Source organism: Phodopus roborovskii, unplaced genomic scaffold (genome assembly GCF_943737965.1).
Source record: "Phodopus roborovskii unplaced genomic scaffold, PHOROB, whole genome shotgun sequence".
NCBI lineage: Eukaryota > Metazoa > Chordata > Mammalia > Rodentia > Cricetidae > Phodopus > Phodopus roborovskii.
The window spans coordinates 3,015,271-3,037,385 of record NW_026125264.1 but is presented as its reverse complement, the minus strand read 5'-3'; the positions used below and the strand labels follow the sequence as shown (position 1 = coordinate 3,037,385).

The 22,115-nt window shown below is 43.8% G+C and overlaps 1 protein-coding gene across 4 annotated transcripts in view; it reads left to right on the top strand.

Moving 5' to 3' along the window:
* Positions 1–21,592: 21,592 nt before the first annotated feature.
* Hm13 (histocompatibility minor 13) overlaps positions 21,593–22,115 on the top strand; it is a 37,280-nt gene continuing 36,757 nt past the window's right edge. For 2 of the 4 annotated variants that reach the window (XM_051193257.1, XM_051193272.1), the window contains exon 1: positions 21,593–21,897. In XM_051193257.1, coding sequence (XP_051049214.1) covers positions 21,715–21,897 — 183 coding nt within the window. In that variant the 5' untranslated portion in view covers positions 21,593–21,714. The remainder of the gene's footprint in view (positions 21,898–22,115) is intronic. The other 2 variants (XR_007835031.1, XM_051193279.1) reach the window with 2 other exon arrangements.

The window sequence follows — 22,115 nt, the reverse complement described above, 5'->3', positions numbered from 1 at the left end:
ATCAAAACAAAACCAAAAGGTGTTTTGTTTGTTTGTTTTTTGTTTTTTTTTTTCCCCCGAGACAGGGTTTCTCTGTATTGCTTTGGCGATTGTCCTGGAACTCACTCTGTAGACCAGGCTAGCCTCGAACTCACAAACATCTGCCTGCCTCTGCCTCCCGAGTACTGGTATTAAAGGCATGAGCCACCAACACCCGGTGAGAAAGCTGGATTTGTTTTTTGTTTTAAAGAGTCTCACTGTGCAACCCTAATTGACCTAAAACTCCTTATGTAGACCAACCTGGTCTCAAATTCACAGAGATTCACCTGCCTCTGACTCCTGAGGGCTAGTACTAAACATGTGAACCAGCATGCCTGAAGGATTTATTTTTACATGCATCTGTGTGTGTATGCCACTTTCCTGGCAGTGGTACCCAGGAGGGTTGGAAGAAGGTGTCAGGTTCCCTGGAGCTGACATTATAGGCAGTTGTGAGTCACCTGATGTGGGTGCTAGGAACCAAACTCTGGTCCTCTGTAAGAGCAGCAGGTGCCCTTAATCACTGGTTCATCTCCAGACAGATGCAGACATCTTCCTCCGGGCCTCTTCATCTTATTTTAAGACAGTCTCTCATGGAACCTGGCACTCGCTGTTGCTAGCTGGCCAGAAACTCCTCAGGATCTGCCTGTCTCTGCCCACCAGCAGTGGAGTTAGAGATGCACAATGCCATACCTAGCTGCTACATGGGTGCTGGAGATCCAAATCCAGGTCTTCATGCTTTGCCCACAGCCATTTCCCCAGCTGTCAACACCTTTATATACAAGAGTCCAAACACCACTCTCTCTCTCTCTGCTGGTAGCTAACTAATTATGGCTCACATAAATTATGGAGGTCACAGATAGACTTCAGAGAGCATCAAGGTGCAGAACAACTTGTCTCATGTGATAGTTTGAATGAGAAATGTTCCACATAGGCTCAGGCATTTGAGCCTTTAGTCCCTAGTTGATGGGATTGTTTACAGAGCTTTAGGAGGTACGGTTGGAGGAAGATGTCACTGAGGCAGGTTTTGCAAGTATATAGGCTGTTCCCACTTGCAGTCTGCGCGCGCTCTGCTTCCTGCTGCAGCCACCACGCCTGCCTGCTACCATGCACCCCTGCTATAATGGACTCTTACTCTTCTGAAACTGTAAGCCCAAATAAACGCCTCCTGCTTCAAGTTGCCTTGGTTGTGGTGTTTAATCACAACAACAGAAAAGTAAATACTACACCCTCTTGTTGGGAATGGGGGACTAAGCTGCCTGTTGTTCCCGGGCTGTCAGGATGGGAACCTAGCACCACAGGTATTCCATTTTCCTAAGAAAACCAGGACCTAGCTGTTTGGTGAAATAGCTCAAATCTTTGATGTATTTATTTTATGTGTATGGATGTTTTGCCCACATGTGTATCTATGTACCACATGTGTGCCTGGTACATACAGAGGCCAGAAAGAGGGCATCAGATTCTCCAGATCTGGAGTTACAAATAATTGTAAGCTACCATGTGGGTGCTGAGGATTGAACCAGGGTCCTCTAGAGCAACCTATGTTCTTGATCACTGAGCCATCTCTCTAAGCCTCATCTATTTTTAATCTTTATTTTTGGTTTGGTTTCGTTTTTAAGACAGAATATCTCTATGTCTCTCTGGCAGGCCTGAAACTCACTGTGTGGATCAGGCTGGACTTGAACTTATCAGAGTCTTCCTGCCTCTGCCTTCTAAGTGCTAGCTAAGATTAAAGATGTGTATTACTGTGATGGTTTGAAAGAAAATGGCCCCCAAAGTGAGCACTATTAAGAGGTATGGCCTTGTTAAAGTAGGTGGGGTCTCATTGGAAAAATTGTATCACTGTAGAGATATGTTGTGCAACAGTACTTGTAGGCAGAATTTCCCTGTGTCAGCAGCCACTCCCAAATAACCAGGCTGAGACTTATTATTAACTATAAATGCTCAACTGATAGCTCAGGCTTATTACTAGCTAACTCTTACATTTTAAATTAACCCTTATTTCTTTCTTTCTTTTTTTTTTTTTTGCGATACAGTTTTATTTATTTTTTTGGTTACATAGTTACAACAGAGATCTCCTCAACACCCTTACTTCTATGTCTGAAAAGGTTCAACAGAACCATAATGGCTCAGAAGAGCCTCAGAGGACCAACACAGGGCAGATAGTTCATCAAACTCTAATTTCTTCAAAACAGCATCCAAATTGACAAGGTCTATGGCATAAAGGATACAATATCCCTGATAGTTCCAAGGCACTGAAACAACAAAGAAGAACTCTGAAAGACAAGGCCAGTCAAATGGCAGTCATTAAACTAGTTCAAATGATACTCAAACTATAAAACATTCCCAGAGGGATGAAGATATTCTAAATAGACACTGTGTCCCTTACTTATGCAACCAGACTGTGGAAACCATGGACCTTAGAGATTAACCCTTATTTCTTATCTACCCTCTGCCACATGGTGGTACCTTATTTCAGCTTAGCATGTTTATCTCCTGCTTCCTCTGTGTCTCTCTCGAGACTATTCAGACTCCACCCTTCTTTCCAGCATCCTCCCAGTTTGCAAGTCCCACCTAACCTCTACCTGCCCAGCTATTGGCCAGTCAGGTTCTTTATTAACCCAGTCACAGTGACACATATTTACACATTGTAAAGGAATATTCCATAATTACTTTAATTATGTAAAGATGTGTTGCACTTGTTTCTGTTATGGAATATTACTTTAACTAGGCAAAGATGTGATACATTTATCTATGCTGAATTTGTTTAATGATGTAAAGATGTGTTGTTTTATGATGTAAAGATGTGTTGTCTGGTCTAGTAAAAAATGAAATAGCCTGCCAGGCAGTGGTGGCACATGCTTTTAACCTTAGCACTTGGGAGGCAGAAGCAGATGGATCTGGATCTCAGTGAGTTCAAAGCCAGCTTGGTCTACAAAGGGAGTTCTAGGACAGCCAGGACTGTTACACAAAGAAACCCTGTCTCAAAAAACAAAAAAAATAAAAAATAAAAAAAACAAAACAAAACAAAAAACCTGAATGGTCAATAGCTAGGCAGTAGAGGAATAGGCAGGGCTGACAGGCAGAGACAATGAGGAAGAGGAGGTATATAGGCTGGAGGAGAGAGAGAGAGAGAATGAGGGGAAAAAAGAGAGGGAGACACCTAGAGCCAGCCAGTCAGGCAGCCACCAACCAGGCAGGCATGGAGTAGGACACACAGAATGAAAGAAAGGTAAAAAAGCCCCAAGGCAAAATGTAGATGAAGATAAATAGATTGTTATAAGAGCTAGTGGGACAAGCATAAAATAAGGCTGAGAATTCATAACTAATAATAACTCTCCATGTCATGGTTTGGGAGCTGGTAGGTGGCCCAAAAGAAAGCCTGCTATAGAGGTAGGCTTTGAAGTCTCATATATGCTCAAGCCAAGTCCAATGAGACAGACCACTTCCTGTTGTCTGCACAAGATGTAGAACTCTCGGCTACATCTCTACCACCATATCTGCCTGTGCTCCATCATGTCCCACCATGATGAAAATAGACTAAACCTCTGAACTGTAAGGCACCCATGTAGTGAGATAGTCCTTCTGTGGCACTGACCACGCCCATTGGGTGTGGAGCCATGGGCGGAAGTGACCTGTGGAAGGAGGTCAGAGGAAGAGCCAGGAAAAGCTCTCTTGCTGGCAGGACTCGGACAGGAGAGCATCCGGTGGAAATTGCTGGTGTTCATCTGTCTAGGCTGTAAGTTATTTCTCCCTGAATAAACATCTATTCGGCCTATTTGTTTATCCTGATCCTTATTTAACCGCAATATACCCATTTAAATGTTTTCCTTTATATAAGTAGCCATTATCATGGTGTCTCTTCACAGCAATAAAAACCTTAACTAAGAGAAAAATTGGTACCAGGGACTGGGGTATTGCTATGATAGGCCCAACCATGCTTTTGTTTGAAGGAATATAGAACATGTATCAGAAAAACAACTGAACACTTTAAGTGCTCCTTAAATGGGCCATGCTAGTAGGAGCATGGAAGACAGACAAAGAGTTACTTGAACTGTTGGGGGCTGGCTTGAGAGGTTTCAGGGAGAAGAATTTTAGTATGTTACCTAGAATTGTTCTTATATTATGGTGAAGAAAGTGGCTGAGTTTTGCCCTTGGCCAAAGAGTCTGCCTGAGGCTAAAGTAAAGAGTTTTTGATTAATTCCATTGGCAGAGGAAATCTCAAAAGCCTAGTATAGACTTTGTTGTGTGGTTACTAGTGTTCCTGATTATAAATATTTATAATGAAAAGGAGCAAGTCGAACAAGAGGGGAAAATGTAAAATTAGAGCACCAGACAATGAAATGGAGCTAAATTTTTTGTTCATGGAGAAAAAACAGATTAAGAAATGGAATAAATGGAGTGGTGACCTCGGGGCAAGATCCCACCAAAATAACTTTACAACTTGTAAAAAGGAATTAAAGAAAAGAGGAGAGCCAGGTGAGATGGCACACACCTTTAATCCCAGTGCTGGGAAGGTAGATGCTGACAGATCTCCGATTTTGAGGCCAGCCTGGTCTACAGGGCAAGTTCCAGGACATCCAAGCTTAGGCAATGAAAGAAACCATCAAAAACAGAAAGCTGGTGAAGATATAATTGAATGAGGGAGCCATGCTCCAGCCCCAGTAAGCAGCAGAACTTGGTAACTTCAGCCACATGGTTCTGGAGTTAAGGATAACATAAAGGGGCTATGGAATTTGCCTCAACTCCTAAGGAAAGCATCTGAGGCCAGGCTAGTGTCAGGGGCGTCCCTGAATGGAAGCCTAGAGAGGCCATTGTGTAAAGCTGTGAAGTGGAAGCCTGGATTGCCTTGGAGACCCCAGAATGTTGGGGATGCTAGAGCCATGGGATGCCTACCACAGAAAGCTGGTAACAGGGGTGGAACCAGCCCAAGAGAAAGAAGTGTGTTGTAGTCCACAAAGGTGAAAAGAAAGAGCATTTTGGTATCAGACATGGAGATTCAGAGTTTCGAGTTTGCCCAGCTGGTTTTGGGTCTTGCTTTGGTCCAGTATCTCCTCACTAAACTCCCCTCCCTCCCTATGTTTTGGAATGGTAATGTATATCCTGTGCCGTTATATGTAGGAAGTATGTGATTTGCCTTTTGATTTTGATTAGATAGGGGATAAAGGTTAGAAGATTGCATGACTCTCAGAAGAGACTTTGAACTTTAGACTTTTAATTATGTTTGACACTGTTATAGATTATGGGGACTTTTGAAGTTGGACTGAATGCATTTTTGCATTATGATATGGCTACAAGCCTTTGAGGGCCAAGGAATGGAATAAAAGGAAATGCCCCCAAAGGGAGGGGGCATTATTAGGAGGAGTGGCCTTGTTGAAGTGGGTGGGGTCTTATTGGGGGAAGTACATCACTGTGGAGGCAAGCTTTGAGTTCTCATACATGCTCAAGTCACACCCAGTAAGTTGCCTGCACAAGATGCAGAACTCTCGGCTACCTCTCCAGTACCATGTCTGCCTGCACACTGCCATGTTCCACCGTGACAATAGCAAACTTAACCTCTGAACTGTAAACCACCCTATTAAATGTTTTCCTTTATAAGAAAACCTGTAGAAACCCTAACTAAGATAATTACCATGCCTCTGTGGGCACCAGGCACACACATGGCACACAGACATGCATGCAGGCAAAACATCCATACACCCAAAATAAAACAAAATAAAATACAGAGAGACCCTGTCTCAAAAAAAAAAAAAAAAAAAAACAAAATAAAATAAAAATAAAAACCAGGCAAGTCATGTCTACCATCCCTAATCTAACCAGAGCTAGCATTTTACAACCTCTGATGAAAACCTGAACAGAGATGAGAAATGGATTATCACCCCCCTCCCCCAGTCTACAAGGCCACTCCTCGGCATTAGGACATAATTACAAGGAACAGTGTGTTCCTTTTATTCACTCCTTACTAGCTCTCTTTCCAACAGGGCTCTTCCTGCCACTTGGAATACCAAGGATGCCCAATGCCAGGTGGTGTGTATTTCAAATAGAACTTAGAATTACAGCAGCAATACATTTTCATTTGAAGGATAAATCAAAACAATGGCGGATATATGGTATGAATTTCAAAGATGTCTTTATCTATGAAGCTGCCTGTAGCTATGCATGAAGGGAATCCTTCTAAGAACATTTTCTACCTAGATGCCTAGAGGTAGGCAATTTTAGGTTGCTTCATCAGCCCTAAAAGGTGAAGACCCTAGTGTGCAACTCTGTAATTCTGTCAGGCTTTTTCTCATGGCTGTAATATGACTACCACAATTCCAAGCATTCCATCCTTAGACTGGTATCCCAAACAGTCAGAAAGGACAATGTCAGAAAAAAAGAAACCTCTCTCCCTCTTTCTCTTCCTCCCTCCCTCTCTCTCTCTCTCTCTCTCTCTCTCTCTCTCTCTCTCTCCCTCTCTCTCCCTCTCTCTCCCTCTCTCTCCCTCTCTCTCTCTCTTTCATGCACTCCTTCTATCTTTTTTCTCCCTCCTCTCTCCTCTGTCTTTTAATCAAAGGGGAAATTGTTTACCAGGAGACTTTTGTTTATAGTTCACTTACTACCTCTCGCTGCAAGGGAAGCTGGAAAAGCCACTATAGGGCAGGCAGAAGGGAATGAGAATGAGTTTGCCACACCTGCTTTAGGTCAATCCTGCAATCCCTCACTTTTCCAAACAAGATGGCTTCTATAATGAAGTGAGGGCCATTGGACAGAACTGTGGTATCTGCCTTAGAGCTCCCTCCACGCCCTCCCCTATGCCCCCACTTCTGCCTGGAGGTGTCCACCATTAACAGTGATGCTTATCCTTTCTTCCCACCACCATATATCCTGTAGAAGATATTTGGCCTTTTTTTTTTTCTTTCATTTCTTCCACATTACCAACAATGCAATGTTGTTCTCCTCTGTGGGATCAAGAAGAACTTCATTACATTTAGCAAGAGACTGATTTAAGGGGAACCTACCCAGTTCAGATCAATGAAGTATACAGGAAGGCATTCTTATAACCCCAGTACCCAGGAGGCAAGAGGATCCTGAGTTCAAAGCAGTGTCTATATAATAAGACCCTGTCTCACAACAAAAGGTTGAGATAGATGTCATTGAGCCCAGAGATATGCAACACAGCTACTTCACCAACTTTCATAGTAGTGAGAGCTGGGCATTTTACACATGAAGAGAGTGCAGGGTCAAGCCTTGTGCAAAGTCACAGGCAATATATAGTATGAAAGACAAAATAAGAAATGCCAGTCAAGGTGGTGGTGGCACACACCTTTAATTCCAGCACTCAGGGAGCAGAGGTGGGGGATCACTGTGAGTCTGAGGCCAGCTTGACCTACAAAGAGAGTTCCAGGGCAATCAGAGCTGTTACACAGAGAAAACCTGTCTGTGGGTGTGTACATGAACATGTGTGCACATCTATGTAATAGCCCAAGGTCAATATCACATGTCCTTCCTCTGTCCTCTCCACCTTTACTTTTTGTTTGTTTGAGAAAGGGTATCTCTACATGGTTCTGGCTGTCCTGGAACTCACTCTGTAGACTAGGCTGGCCTCGAACTCACAGAGACCCGCCTGCCTCTGCCTCCTCAGTGCTGGGATCAAGTGTGCACGCCACCCTAACTAGCTTCACCTTTACTTTTTGAAACAGGGTTTCTCACTGAATCTGCAGCTTATTGGTTTGGCTAAGTTGGCCAACCAATGAGCTTCAGGGATCTGTTTGTCCCTGGCCCCTACACCCAAGGCTAAGGGTTACAAGCCTGTGCCTTTGTGCCCAACTTTTTATTTGGATTCTGGAGATCTGAACTCAGTTCCTTTTACTTGTATGGCAGGTGCTCTACCAACTAAGCCATCTCCCCAACCCCTTTGTCCTCTGTGTGCGTGTGTGTGTGTGTGTGTGTGTGTGTGTGTGCGCGCGTGCGTGCGTGCATGCGTGTGTGTGTGTGTGTGTGTGTGTGTGTGTGTGTGTGTGTGTGTGTGATTGGATTTGATGGGTTCTTCCTTTTCTTTCATGTGTCCATTCGTGTGCTGTACCTGTATGTATACCTATTCACATACATGGGTGCAGATGCATGTATGCAGGTGTACATGTGCTTGTGAAGGCAGAGGTTGACATCAGTTGTCTTCTGAAATCTCTCTCCACCTTAGTTGTTGAGACAGGGTCTCTTACTTGAACCCAAACTCACCAATTACACTAGTTCAGCTGACCAGATTGCCCCAGGAATCCTGTCTCCGTCTACCAGAGTGCTAGAATCCTGGTGTGCTGTCATGACTACCTGTCAATGATGACAGTCCAAATCTGGTCCTCATGCTTGCACGGCAAGCACTTTTCCAACTGAGATATCCTTTTGCCCGCCCTCATAGGTTTGAATCTGAAACAAGGTCTCACCACATACCCAGGCTAGACTCAAGTAGCTCTTCTGCCTCCTTCTCTCGAGTACTGGGATTACAGGCCTGCACCACCACATGCAGCCTGAGCAGCTTGTTTCATAGACTACAACACTGAGGATCGGAGAGACAAGATGACTTCATGCTAAGTGCTGGGTGAATGACAGCAGGTTGGCCAAACAACACCCCTGCTTTCTGGGTGTGGGTCACCGAGGGGAGAAGAGGTTGGAGAGCGCCGGCAGTCAGAGGAGTCAAGAGCATGGAAAATGTCTCTTTCAGCCAATTTTCCTGAGGAACCCTGGCTGAGGCTCAGTCTGGGAATGGAAAGTGTGCAGGGAGGAGGTGCAGCCGTGTCCAGTGTCCATCCAGAGAGACTGTTTGCAAAGTCCTGCTATGAAAGGCAAGGGGCGGGACTGTTGGGCTTGCAGGGGGAAGGGCAGGTCCTGGAGGCTACAGACCTGGCATCTGCCCCAGGAGAGGCATCCAGGCTCCTTGCTTCCTCCTTGGGTTCTTAGGCCCTGCCATTTTATGCTGTGCCCCGCCTGTTTCTCAAACTATCAGCCATTCTTGGAGCCTAGGCTAGCAGACCCAAAGAGACAGATGCATTTACACTGACATCTCTCTCTACCAAGGCTGGGCTTCAGAGCCATCAGCTAAGCCAGATGCAACCTGATCTCTCTGACATCAGAAAGTACAGTGCTCATAAACTCCACCACAGTAGACCTCAAGCAGAGCTGTTGTTAACCTGGTGCTCCGATGCCAGCATATGGACATACTAAGGGCTGGGGGGGTGTCTAAGTTAATAGAGTCCTGAGTTCGATTCCAAGGACCACATAAACTGGGTGTGGTGACATACACCTTCGATGGGGAGGCTAAAGCAGGAGGATCATAAGTTAGAGGCCAGCGGTGTCTATATAATCAAAGACTATCCAAAAGGAAATCTATATGCAATCCTGATAATTATTAATGGCTCTCTATGGAGTACCTAGAACCACTCCCCAGAAACACAATGAACACTCCAGAATTTTTAAAAGCACCCCCCCCAGGCCTCATCACAGTCACAGAGTGGGCAATACCTGACACATCAGAGCCATGGAGGCGGTAAGTATCATCAGTAAGAGTGCTTAGGACAGCTTTTGACACTTGTCTCATTATTTCTGAAACAACCCTTTGGTTTTCTGGATGTTTCCCAATTAAAGGCAACCACAATTTACAATTGAAGGGAATTAGTCCAGTCTTTGAATTATCCAGATAGGGAAACTAAGGCACAGGCAAAAGCAGAGATTTAACCCCGTTACACAGAATGTCAGCCTATGTCTAGGTGGCAGTAAGCCAGAGCTCTGGTGTCTGACACTTTCATCAAGCATCACTGCATCTGGCCCCATGTACACTGAATTTTAGCAGTTGGTGGCAGGAGGAGGAAGGGAGGCTGAATCTGTCTCAAGGAAGGACTGATAGCCAATCATTTGTCTCTTGTACCTGGCAGCCACAGTCATGGCAACAAGTCTCCTTGGTCGCTATAGAGCAGAGATAGTTGCCATGGTAACCACCACCCAGGACTGGCAACTTCCTGGCATGCAAAATCCTTGAGATAAAACCCAGATGCTAGTCAGCACCATAGCACTGACCTAGAGCCAGTTGGTGGCTTCCTGCAACCTCAGTCCAGGCTCTCACAGCTGCCTGACCTTCTGAGACTAACACACCCTCCCCACCCTGTTGCTTTGCCTGCCTGGTGCTTCCCACATTCCTCAGGCCTCCAGTCAGTCAGGATCTCCTTCCCACGGCATCTCGCCCTTGGCTGCTGGTCAGCCAGCTCATCCTCCTGGGAACAGGCTGACATGAGCTTATCAGAGGACTCATCACAGGAGTTCGAAACATGAGCTGGGGCTCCCTGAAGACCAAGAGGCCTTCAAGTCCCTTTGCCCTCCAAAGGAAACAGACTCGATGCTGGAACTCCAAGTGCTCAGAACCAGGAAGCTGTTCATTCTGGTCAGGCCCCATATACTGCAGTAGGTACCCGACAGAACCTCTGGCTGGTTGTGGAAAGAACTGTGGGCTGGAAGGCCACAAGCTGAGCCTGCTCTCCTGTTGGACTCTTATCACGTCCCTTCTCTCCAGTGCTCCATTTCCCCACCAGAAAGCTAGGGACCAGGTGCAAACTCCCCAACTTCAGTGTTATCAAACCGGAGTTAGCAATGGCTTAAAGAGCCGGCCTGCCATCCTGAGTTCTTTCAGAATACTGAAACTAAGCCTAGTAGCAGTAATCTCAGCGCTGAGGATGTAGAAGGATCGTGAATTTAAAGACAGCCTGGGCTACAAGCAAGATCCTGTCTTTGAAATTAAAAATAATAAGTAAATGGGACTGGAGAGATAACTCAGCCATTATGAACACGTACTGCTCTATCAGAGGACCTGAGTTCGGTTCCTAGCACCCACATCACATGGCTCACAACTACCTGAAACTCAACCTCCAGGAGACCCAATACCCTCTTCTGGCTTCTACAAGCACCTGCATACATATGGTCCAAAAGACGCACACTGGCACACACACAAGGGTAAAAAAGAAATTCTTGTCAGGCATGGCGGCACACCCCTTGATTCCCAGCACCCAAGAGGAAGAGACAAATGGATCTGTGGGGTTTGAGGATAGCCTGGTCCCTATATTGAGTTCCAGGACAACCAGGCCTACATAGACACATTCTGCCTCAAAAATAAACAACAGGAAAAAAAAATGTAATGCTCGTGTTAAAAGCTAGAGAGATGGCTCAGCTGTTCCGAACACTGTCTGCTCTTCCAGAAGCACCCATGTGATGGATCACAGCTATCTGTAACTCCAATTCCAGGACATATGACACCCTCTTCTGACCTCCACAGGCACCATGCACACATGTGATGCACATACATACTTGCAGACAAAAGAGTTATGTCCATAAAATAAAATAAATCTTTAAAATAAAATTAAGTATGTTTTAAAATAAATAAATAAAAACTTGTGGGTAATGGTGCTGTGAGATGTCTCAACAGCTGAAGGTGCTTGCCATGTAGATACAGATATCATGTTCAATCTCCAGCACCATGAGCATTAGTCAAGGTTCTCTAGAGGACCAGAACTTATAGATGAATCTATATAGAAAAAGGAAATTTAGCCAGGTGGTAGTGACGCATGCCTTTAATCACAGCACTCGGGAGGCAGGGGCAAGGGGATCTCTGAGTTCGAAGCTAGCCTGTGAGTTCCAGGACAGCCAAGCTAATCCAATAATGACTGTCTACCAATAGGAGGTCCAAGAATCCAGTAGTTGTTCAGTCCACACAGCTGGATGTCTCCCACAGTCTTCAGGGCACACCGGAATCCTGAAGAAGTAGGCTCTAATGCCCATGAAGGAATGGACTTACAAATGAGAGTTGCCAGCAGAAGGTGGGGCCGAGATTAAAGGTGGCTCTTACCACCTCAGAAGATCTGGGTTAAAAATGGGACTTCCCACTTCAAATGCTGTAATTGGGGAAGAAAATCTCTCACATGTGTAGGCCATCATTTTGGGTTTTAGTTAACTCCAGATGTAGGCAGGTTGACAACCAAGAGCAGCCATCACCACATGTAAAAATCAAATCCATAGAGTTTTCCTGTGGCCTCCGCAGATGCACCATGATATACATGACTGACATATACAAATAAATGAATACATAAATAAATTCAATTAACTAGGCAACCTGTGAATAGCTTTTGCAAGCTCAAAGTCTGGGACTAAGAGAGGTCAGGCTACAGGGAGAAGCCAGAGGTGACATAAAAGGATCAATTACTGGTCCAAAGGGTGAGGACATTGTTCTGTGGACCTTGGAGGCTCACCAAAAGTCTCTTGCTGTGTGTAACAGGTGTGATTCTGTACCCTGAGACACAGCTGTGTAGGATGAGGAATGGGAGGTAGGATATCAAGACCACAGTACACGATGGGGAAACTGCGCAATCATTTTTTTTAATAAGTATTTGAAGCTAGAGAGATATAAGAACAGGTAGTCTCTTGCAGAGGACCCACGTTCAGTTCCCAACGCCCACTCAGCCACTCACAATCAATATAACTCCAGGTCCGGGGGATTTGATGTCCCCTTCTGATCTCGGGCACCTGGCATGAGCATGGTGCACATACATATACGCAGGCAAACACATACACATACACATAAAATAAAACAAATCTTTTTAAACAAACGAACAAAAGCAAACTGTTAATTAGACACAGCCCAAAATGCAGAGCCAAGATTGCTACATCTTTCAAATGCTCTAGAGAAGTTAAATGTTCCCGTTTTCACACTGACCTGGCTGGACAAACAAAACAGCACCTGAAGGTGATGGCGAGGCATGGGAAACTATCTTGCAGGCATACATGATTGCCAAAGGGTTTCTAACAGCACATCAGGCATGATGGGAAGGAACTCTAGGCGAGGATTAGAAATACTCCTGGAGAGAGTGTATGGCTTGGATTGGCCAGCAGCATAGGACTTGATCTGGCCCAGATTTCTCTAGCTAGACTCAGCCTGGAGTCAAAGGCAGAACCTTAGACTCAGAGCTGGCCTGTAGCTAAGTGTGGCCTTCCTTAGGGTCCATGTTGCAAACAGTCACCAGGGGGGAGGGCAAATCTGTTAACTGGCCTAGACTGCCCTCTGCTGGCAGGAAAGGACACTAACCAAGGGGAGCCTCTGCCTCCAAGAGAAAGAACTCCAGACAGACTCTGAAAAGGACTTTCCACCTTACTCTTATCTAGTTCATTGTCCAATACATCATTTCAGAAGCCCAGGGCCTAGTCAGGAACAGTGGTATGCACCTCGATTCCAACACTCACGAGGCTGAAGCAAGAGGATCAAGGGTTCAGGGCTAGCTAGAGCTACACAGCAAGACCCTAGAGATCGGGGAGTCTGCCAACACACTTCATTCTTCCTCACACTCCCTCAGGGGGACTCTTTTCATTCAGCTTTATTTTTTCTTTATATTTTTAAAGATTTATTTTATGTATGTAAATGGTTTGCCTGAATGTATGCATGTATCCAACATGGATGGCCAGAGCCCAAAGAAGCCAGAATTCAGATCCCTGGAACTCAAGTTGCAGAAGGTTGTAAGCCATCATGTGAGAGCCAAGCATTGAACCCAAGTCCTCTGCAAGAGCAGCAAGAACCCTACTGCTGATCCATCTCTCGAGCCCCGAGATTATTTATTTTACATGTATGTGTATGTGCCTGCATGAGTTTATATGCACCACATGTGTGCAGGTGACTTCAGACACCAGAAGAGGGCATCAGATCCCCTAGAACTGGAGTCATGAGCATCTGTGAGCCACCATGTGAATGTTGGGTACCAATCCTGGGTAAGGCAATCATACTCTTAACTGCTGAGCCATCTCCCAAGTAGAATTCTAACAGAAAATGTCATCTACATCTTTTTTTTTTTTCCTACTTGTGTCCATTCTGCTTTATACTGGCTAGCCCTGCAACCAAATCTTTCTTTCTTTCATTTATTCATTCACTTTTACTCTGTCCCTGTCCAATGCATTTCCTACTAGGCAGAACACACATAGTTCCCTCTCGTTCCAAAATCCCCCTCATACCACTCAGTGTTAGAGGAAGGACTGGGATGCTCAGGTACCTCCCACCAGGCTACTAGAGGTGTGTAGAAACTGTAAGAAGATCACAATCAGTCTGTCATGATACCTTCTATCCCTCTACACACACACACACACACACACACACACACACACACACACACACACGAGCACACGAGCACACGCGCGCACACCATGAATGTCCCTCTCTGGGTGGAGTGCCTCTGGACATCTCACTGGTTCCTCTCTGCTCCAGCATCCCAGTCTTTTCTGCCCCTCTGTTCCCTCTTTCCTACAAATTATCCTGCAAAGCAAAGTTGCCATTTCAGCCATGCCAGACAAAGCACTCAGGGTCTCCCCTCCCCACAGCAGGTTGCCAAGGAAACATCCCATACACAATTCCCTCCCTAGGAAAAACATCAGTGCCAGGAAAATGTTTCCAACCTGGTGTGAGGCTAACAGTCTATGACTAACACGCTGTCAGTCTGAGTATAGAAAGAAGGGATTTAAAAAAAAATAGAAGGGGACATGGAAAGGGAAAATAGCCCCTCACTCCAAAGGCTGGTAATACCTCTCACCAGCTGAGAAGCAAGAATTCTCAAGCAATTAACATTTGCTGGGAGGGCTGACAATGTAAAGACAACATTCCTTTTATCAAGAGACCTTTCAAGTAATGTTAAAATAAACAGCATGCCTTCAATCCCAGCACTTGGAAGGCCAACATAGGAGAATCTCTATGAGTTCAAGGCCATACTAATCTATATAGTAAGTTCCAGGCTATCCAAGGCTACATAGTGAGGCTGTCTCAAAACAAACAAAAAAATTTTTTAAGTTAAAATAGCAATGGACCTTAAAGCCTAAGCATATAAGACCAAGTATGGTCCTTCTCTCCCCACCCCACCCCCCACCCCCTCACCCCCCCCACCCCCGCTATAACTTGACAAGTAAGATTATAAATTCCACTCACAGTAAAAGACATGCTTTAACTCCTTTTCAAACTTTGCTATTTGTGGTTTTCAGGCAAGACAGAAAGGCAATGAAGGGGAGATGGGGGAGCAAAGAGCCCTGCCCCATCCTGTGCACTGGTTTGCCTTTCTTGCTGACAGTCAGGAGACTCCAGACACCATGGAGAAAGCCAAAATAGCTGGCAGAGACAATGCTTTCCTAATGACTCCCTAAAGGCAGACATCTTGAATGAAATGTCAAAGACAATGGACGGACTGCTTTACCTAGTTCAGAAGGATGCACCATCCCCACATTCCTAAATCTAAGCAACAGCCCAATGCATCCCCCTTAAAACTTTGTTTACAAAAGGGAACCCGTGAACCTTTTACTCCTGTTGCAAATCAATAGAACTTAAGTCCTCGGGGTCACCTACACACCCAGAGTGCAAACTGCAAGCTCCTTTTTCCTACTTCAATAAGTCTTATCTGACCTTACCACTGCTAACATCATTTGCCACGTTAGCTGCTTGTAATCCTATCCAGAGCAGCTCAGAAACTGCCCTATGAGCTCATTTACCAAAAAGATTAATCTTTAATTCAAAATGTACTTTATTATTTAATCTTGTCTATGTAGTAGGAGAGTGTGCTTGTGGGTACAGATGACAGAGGAGGCCAGAAGAGGACACCAGATCCCATGTAGCTAAATTACAGGTGGTTATTTATGAGCCAACCAATCTTGGTGCCAGGAATAGAATATGGTCCTCTGCAAGAACAGTACTGCTCTTAACTACTGACCCATCTCTCCAGATGCTGAAGGGCAAAAAAAAAATTTTAAAGGTCCCTTGGAGATCTTTGAGCAATGGTACCTGCAGAAGCCACCAAAACCATATCTATGGCTACGGCTGAGACACTAAGTATGGCTATCTCTAGAAACCCTGCCCATGCCTGATGTTGCATCTCTCTCTTAACTCCCATACTTAAATCTCAGTTAAAATCTCTCTTAATAAAACTCTGCTTCCTATTGACTCCTATTGACTTCCTATTGATGGATTTTTCTTTTGGGGCCACCAGCTTTTAAAAAAAAAAATGACATGGAGACTTATTATTAATTATAAAAGCTTAGCTGATAGCTTAGGCTTGTTTCTAACTAGCTCTTGTAGCTTAAATTAACCATTTTTATTCATCTAATGTTGCCACCTGACTCGGCTTTACCTCTCCTCTTGTAATGTCTGTTCCCTCTCATCTGCTGGCAAGTTCTGGTATCTCCACCCTTCGTCTTCCCAGTATTCTCTCTGCCTCAAAAATCTTGCCTAGCTTTTTTATTAAACCAGTCACAGTGACGTATCTTCACACAGTGTAAAGGAATATTCCACAACACTTCCCCTTTTTTGTCTAAATAAAAAGGAAATGTTTTAACTCTAACATAATAAAACTACAAGCAATAAGAACAATTAATGCCAGGGGGTGGTAGCACATGCCTTTAATCCCAGTACTCAGGAGGCAAAGCCAGGTGGATCTCTTTGAGTTTGAGGCCAGCCTGGTCTACAGAGTGAGTTCAATGACAGCCAGGGCTGTTACACAGAGAAACCCTGTCTAAAAAAACAAAACAAAACAAAAAGAACAATTATCAAATAAGAATTACATTTACAATGTCCAGTCCATTTCTATTTGGCATATTTAGAGGAAATACTTTATTATTTATTCTATCTTGATGAGTCTAAAGCTTTGTACCCAATTTACCTTCTATCATAACTAGGAAAACTGCAACTATAACTATCTAGTCTTCAACTCCATCAAAGACCCCTGAAAGACATATTACCTGAATAAACAGGAAGTATAGAACAAGCCACTTCTAAACCTATTGAAAGGACAAAGACATTTGGTTGCCTGGACAGTCACCCAAGGTTCCTATACATAAGAGCATCCAATATTTGGCCCACAGGCCTATAATATCTGGCAGACTCTTCTATGAAGCAAGTATTTTTGAAGGACTGTCCTACCTTGTCTTGGCAAAATTTGGTGGTATTTTTTCTTTGTGTCCTGCTTGTGCAGTTTAGACAGCATACTGTCAGCAGTTGAGGCAAGGGCAATTTCTTGCCCAAATGGCTAGCTTTGCCACAGTGAATGCAAACTCCACATGGAGGTTCTTTGATGTCCATTATCCTTTTATGAAGTAGATTGTGCTGCCAGGAACAGACATGTCTCGCTGTCATGAAAAGCCCTATGTTACTAAAACATTAAAATGCCATATTCTGTAGGTCTCTGAAGGTTTTGAAGGCCACCTGTCTATCTAAAATATGACTACAAGTTTGATTGTTATAAACTACTAACCTACACTTCTTTATTATCCTAAATAGCTTGTAATAATAACTTTCAAGAACTAGAAATTTACATTACATTGTACATTACAGGTAAATTAACAAGAGTAGAAACATATGTACAGTATGTTCTAACAAAAATAACCTTAAATTTGTATCAATATATAAAAATACCTTAAACAAGAAATAGAAACATATAATACAGCATAACAAAAATAACCTTAAATTTGTATCAATGTACAAAAATCCAAACCAATGTAAAACATTTAAGACTAGTGGTTGCTTTTTTAGTATAAAAAGAGATTCAATAATGTGCCCTGTTATCCTATCATTTCTGTGGACTCAACCTGAAATTCTTTCCTGTAGCAAATCAAGAATCCCAGCAAGCTGGGCACTGGTGGCACATGCCTTTAATCCTAGTATTCAGGAAACAGAGGCAGGCAGATCTCTGAGTTCAAGACCAGCCTGCTCTATAGAGCGAGTGCCAGGACAGGCTCCAAAGCTACAGAAAAATCCTGTCTCAAAAAGCATTGAGCTGTCCCTGGCTACTATCCCACTACAGTGGGCAATTCCAGCCTCTTCTGTTTGACCTGAGATGGCCAAGATCCTCCCCAACCTCAAACTTACCCCTGTAAGTAGTCTTTGCCACCCAAAAGGACTTTTGACTGGGCGCCCTAGAAATTCCCCTGATATTCAACTCAAATTACAGGGTCTGACAATTGTAGCCCACCAGTTTGCAGTGAAGGAGAATAAATACAGAAAGCAGATAAAAGCAGACAAGGGATGCACACAAACGATCCTGGTATCATGGACACCCTGGCCCCTGGGAGCTCCTGAGGCCCAGCTCGAGCCCTGCCTCTTCTGAACAAGGGTTTAATTCTTCACTTCCTCTTAGAAATTTAAGTGTCAATGTGCACCCTCCTTGGATAAAATGTTTCACTCTTGGCTTATAGCCCTTGAAAACCCAAAGCCCCAACTCCCCACTTGTCATTCTTAGCCTGTCAGAGAACAAGGTGTGCTGGTTAGTTTTTCACTGTGGATTTGATTGGGTTTAAAATCACCACGAAAATATCCCTGTTGATGGATATTGGTACACAGTGTGAAAATGTATTGTTGTGACTGGTGTAATAAGCAAACATCCAATAGCTAGAAAGAGGGTAGGCAGGACTTCTGGGGACAGAGAGAACTCTGGGAAGAAGAAGGGTGGAGATGCCAGAAGACAGGGAGTGAAACGGAAGATGCAAGAGAGAAGGGGGGTAAGGCCACGTGATAGAACATACATTAATATAAATAGGTTAATTTAAGTTATAACAACTAGCTAAAAACAAGCATAAGCTGAGGCCAAGCTTTTGTAATTAATAAATCTCCATGTTGTTTTTTGTGAGCGAGTGACCCAAAGAAAAATTCATCTACATATGGTGTACAATATGGAGGCTTGACTATCCAAACATGGGGCCTGAGAAAGCTAAAAGTTCTGGACAAGGAACCAGACATGACTTCTTAGTCCGACAGTCTTTTAGGGAGGTCAGTGCTTGGCATACAGAGACTCAGCTACCACTGCCTACAGGCTGGAGCCGGCCACCAGCACTATGTACAAGTGCCAAGCACTAGGCTGAGTCTCATGGTGACTGACGTGGCAGTTTAAGATTTGTCTCACACAGTCATAGAATGCTGCAGGCACTTGGTAAAGCCAGGTCCAGACACAGAAAATCTCGAAAAAGGTACAGCATGCTTTAAAAGGTGCTTAGATGGTGAAGAAAGAAAAGAAAATGGCCATAGACAGTGATAGAAAAAATAAATATTTTAAAAATAATAGTAAAGTCTTTAAAGAAAGAATGATATTAAAAAAATAAGCCTCATAAAGATGGGAAATACACAGGGAGTCTGGATCCTGTACGATGCTGTATGTTGATTTAAAAAATTTTTAATGCTAATGTACAAAAAAAACAATAACTGCTGAGGCATTAGTTATCAAAACTGCTAAATTAAACCAGTCTATATATCTTAAGAATGTCTTAACTTCAAAATGAAAGTCAAGAAATGTGTTGGGGGAGAGTTTATATTTCTACAGGAAACAAAAAGTTATGATTCTCTACAAAATTAATGAAGATCAGATTTGGTTGGAGGAGACTTCCTGAGAATCTTGGCTATAGACATTTAAAAGAAGAGAAAGAAAGAAAGAAAGAAAGAAAGAAAGAAAGAAAGAAAGAAGCCAAAAAGACTACAGGATGTATGACATATATGCTGATCCCTTGACATGGGAACAGCTCTGAGACTGGATGAGACATGATGAATTTCTTTGGCTACAGAGTCCTCATGACTTATTATTACATGCCATCCTTTCATATGACATGAATACAGGTTTAGTTATTCAGTCCTAACAGACTTATAAAGTTAACAGAAGCCTTTTACCTGCGCAAACAAAAAACAAAAAATCATGTTTAACTGATTTGTGCACAGTGCACATTCCAGTCTTGTGTTAATACAGATATATATGTTATCTTTAGAAGTTTCTGTGTTTTCAAAACAAAAGGACCAGACACCAATAAAGACAAGTAGCCCAGGTGATCTGGCCTGTTACAGTTTCCTCAAAATTCTGCATCCAAAACAACTTCAAAGCTGCTAGCTTTATATATATATATATATATATATATATATATATATATATATATATATAGTTTCTACTCTTGTCTAAGATATTGTACCTATGCAACTCATTTAACAATGTAATGTAAATCTATAGTCCTTAAAAGCTATTTCAAATAATAGAGAAATACAAGCTAGTAGTCATCTATAAAAATCAAATTTGTAGTCATGTTAGGTATGTTTTCAAGGTCAGATATATTTTAAATAGATGGTCTTCAAACAGTTAAAAGACCTACACAATATGGCATTTTAAATGTTTTAATAACATAAGGCTTTTCATGAGTGGGACAGTCTGCTCCTGAGAGCACCAATTTACTTCAAAAAAGGATGATGGGCATCAGAGAACTTCCATATGTGGATGCTGAACCAACTCCTGCCCTCTATAACAGCAAAGTGCTCTTAACCTCCAAGCCATCGTACCAGCCATAAGATTGTGGGTTTTTTTTTTTTTTTTTTTGAGAGGGAAAGTTATTGTTGTTTTGGTTTTGATTGTTTGATACAAGGGTCTCACTATGTAGCCTTGGCTGACCTCAAACTCACAGATACTTACCTGCCTCTGTCTCTGAGTGCTGGGATTGAAGTCATGCACCACAATGCCTGACTTCCAAGACTGGGTTATTTAATGTGTATAAACTACCTGCCTTTTAAAGAAAACAAGGAATAACATGGCACCGCTCTAGTCATCAAATGCCTATAGAAATGACATCAGTACAAAGATGTAAATAAATCTCAAAGATAGCGATGAGTAATTAGAACATGATTGGATGATATGATTTTTAGCAAGAACAAGAAGCCTAGTAATAGGTAAAAGAAGCAACATATTAATTGAATTAAATATTAAAGTATGTAACCATAATTTTACAAACTCTCCAGGTTTATAACATTATTTTTTAAAATACTAAATTTTAGCCTAATTGTCTTTTTTCAATTAAGAGCCTAGTCAACAGGCCAACTGAACACACACATCTGCCCACTTACATCCTTCCAGTTATGATGAGAGCCACAGTGTTTATAAACTGTAAGAGGTTATGGGGTGACAGGGTTATTATTGTCAGGCACATAATAAGCAATTAACACATTTTCAAACCTTTTACACACCTATTTTGCTTTGTTTTTCTCTAATTTATATTCATTAATATGGTTTAGAACTCATACCTATATGCTGACATCTTTACGTTTTAAAGCTATTCTAAAAGATACATTTTAGACTTCACAATTTATTTTGTTCATTTTACTCTTTCTGTCTTCCCCTCCCAACTCCCGCGCACTAAAATGTGAGCTTCGTGAGTGCAAGGACAGTCTTTTGTTTGTCCCCTTTAGTGTCCTAAGACCCCAGGAGAGTAACTAGAAGATAAGTGGGACACCCTGATAAATATTTAAGGCACAAACGAACAATTGAGTATCGAATGAATGTGTGCATCCTTCTAGGCTTAAGGCTGAGGATTTGTGGAGAGCAGGACAGCCTGGTACGGAAGAAATCACCAGCGACCAAAGGAATGGGTCCTCAAGTGTCAGGATAGATTAACAGCCATAATGGTCCTCAGCGCTTTTATGGGTCAGCCCCCAAGTTGCTTAGCAACAAGCCGCCCCTCCCTCATCGCCACTAGAGGGCGATCCGGAGGCCGGGAGGGGGGAGTAGCGTGAACGCGCGCGCGGCGCGGAAAGGCGAGGAGGCACGTCACTTCCTGTTTCTTTAGGGGAACGTGGCTTTCCCCGCAGTACCTCGCCTTCCATCTGCGTTCGTGCTGCGGCGGCCGGAGCTGGAGTCGGAGCCCGAGCGCAGCCTCGCCATGGATTCGGCCCTCAGCGACCCGCACAACGGCAGCGCCGAGGCCAGCAGCCCGGCCAACGTCACGACGCGGCCACCCTCCACGCCCGAGGGCATCGCGCTGGCCTACGGCAGCCTCCTGCTCATGGCGCTGCTGCCCATCTTCTTCGGCGCCCTGCGCTCAGTGCGCTGCGCCCGTGGCAAGGTAGGGTCAGGGAGAGCGGGCGCCCTCCATCCCCATCCCGGTCACGGCCCCCACAAACCTCTCCCTGCAGACCCGATAATTGCCCCCTCTCTCCCGCGTCACGCACCCACCCGGGCATCGATCGCCTTTCCCTCCACCTGCGTCCACAGCTGTGGCTAGCCTTTGGTATCCCAGAATCTGGCCACTCCCAAAAGCGGGATTAGCATTGTCCTCAGACA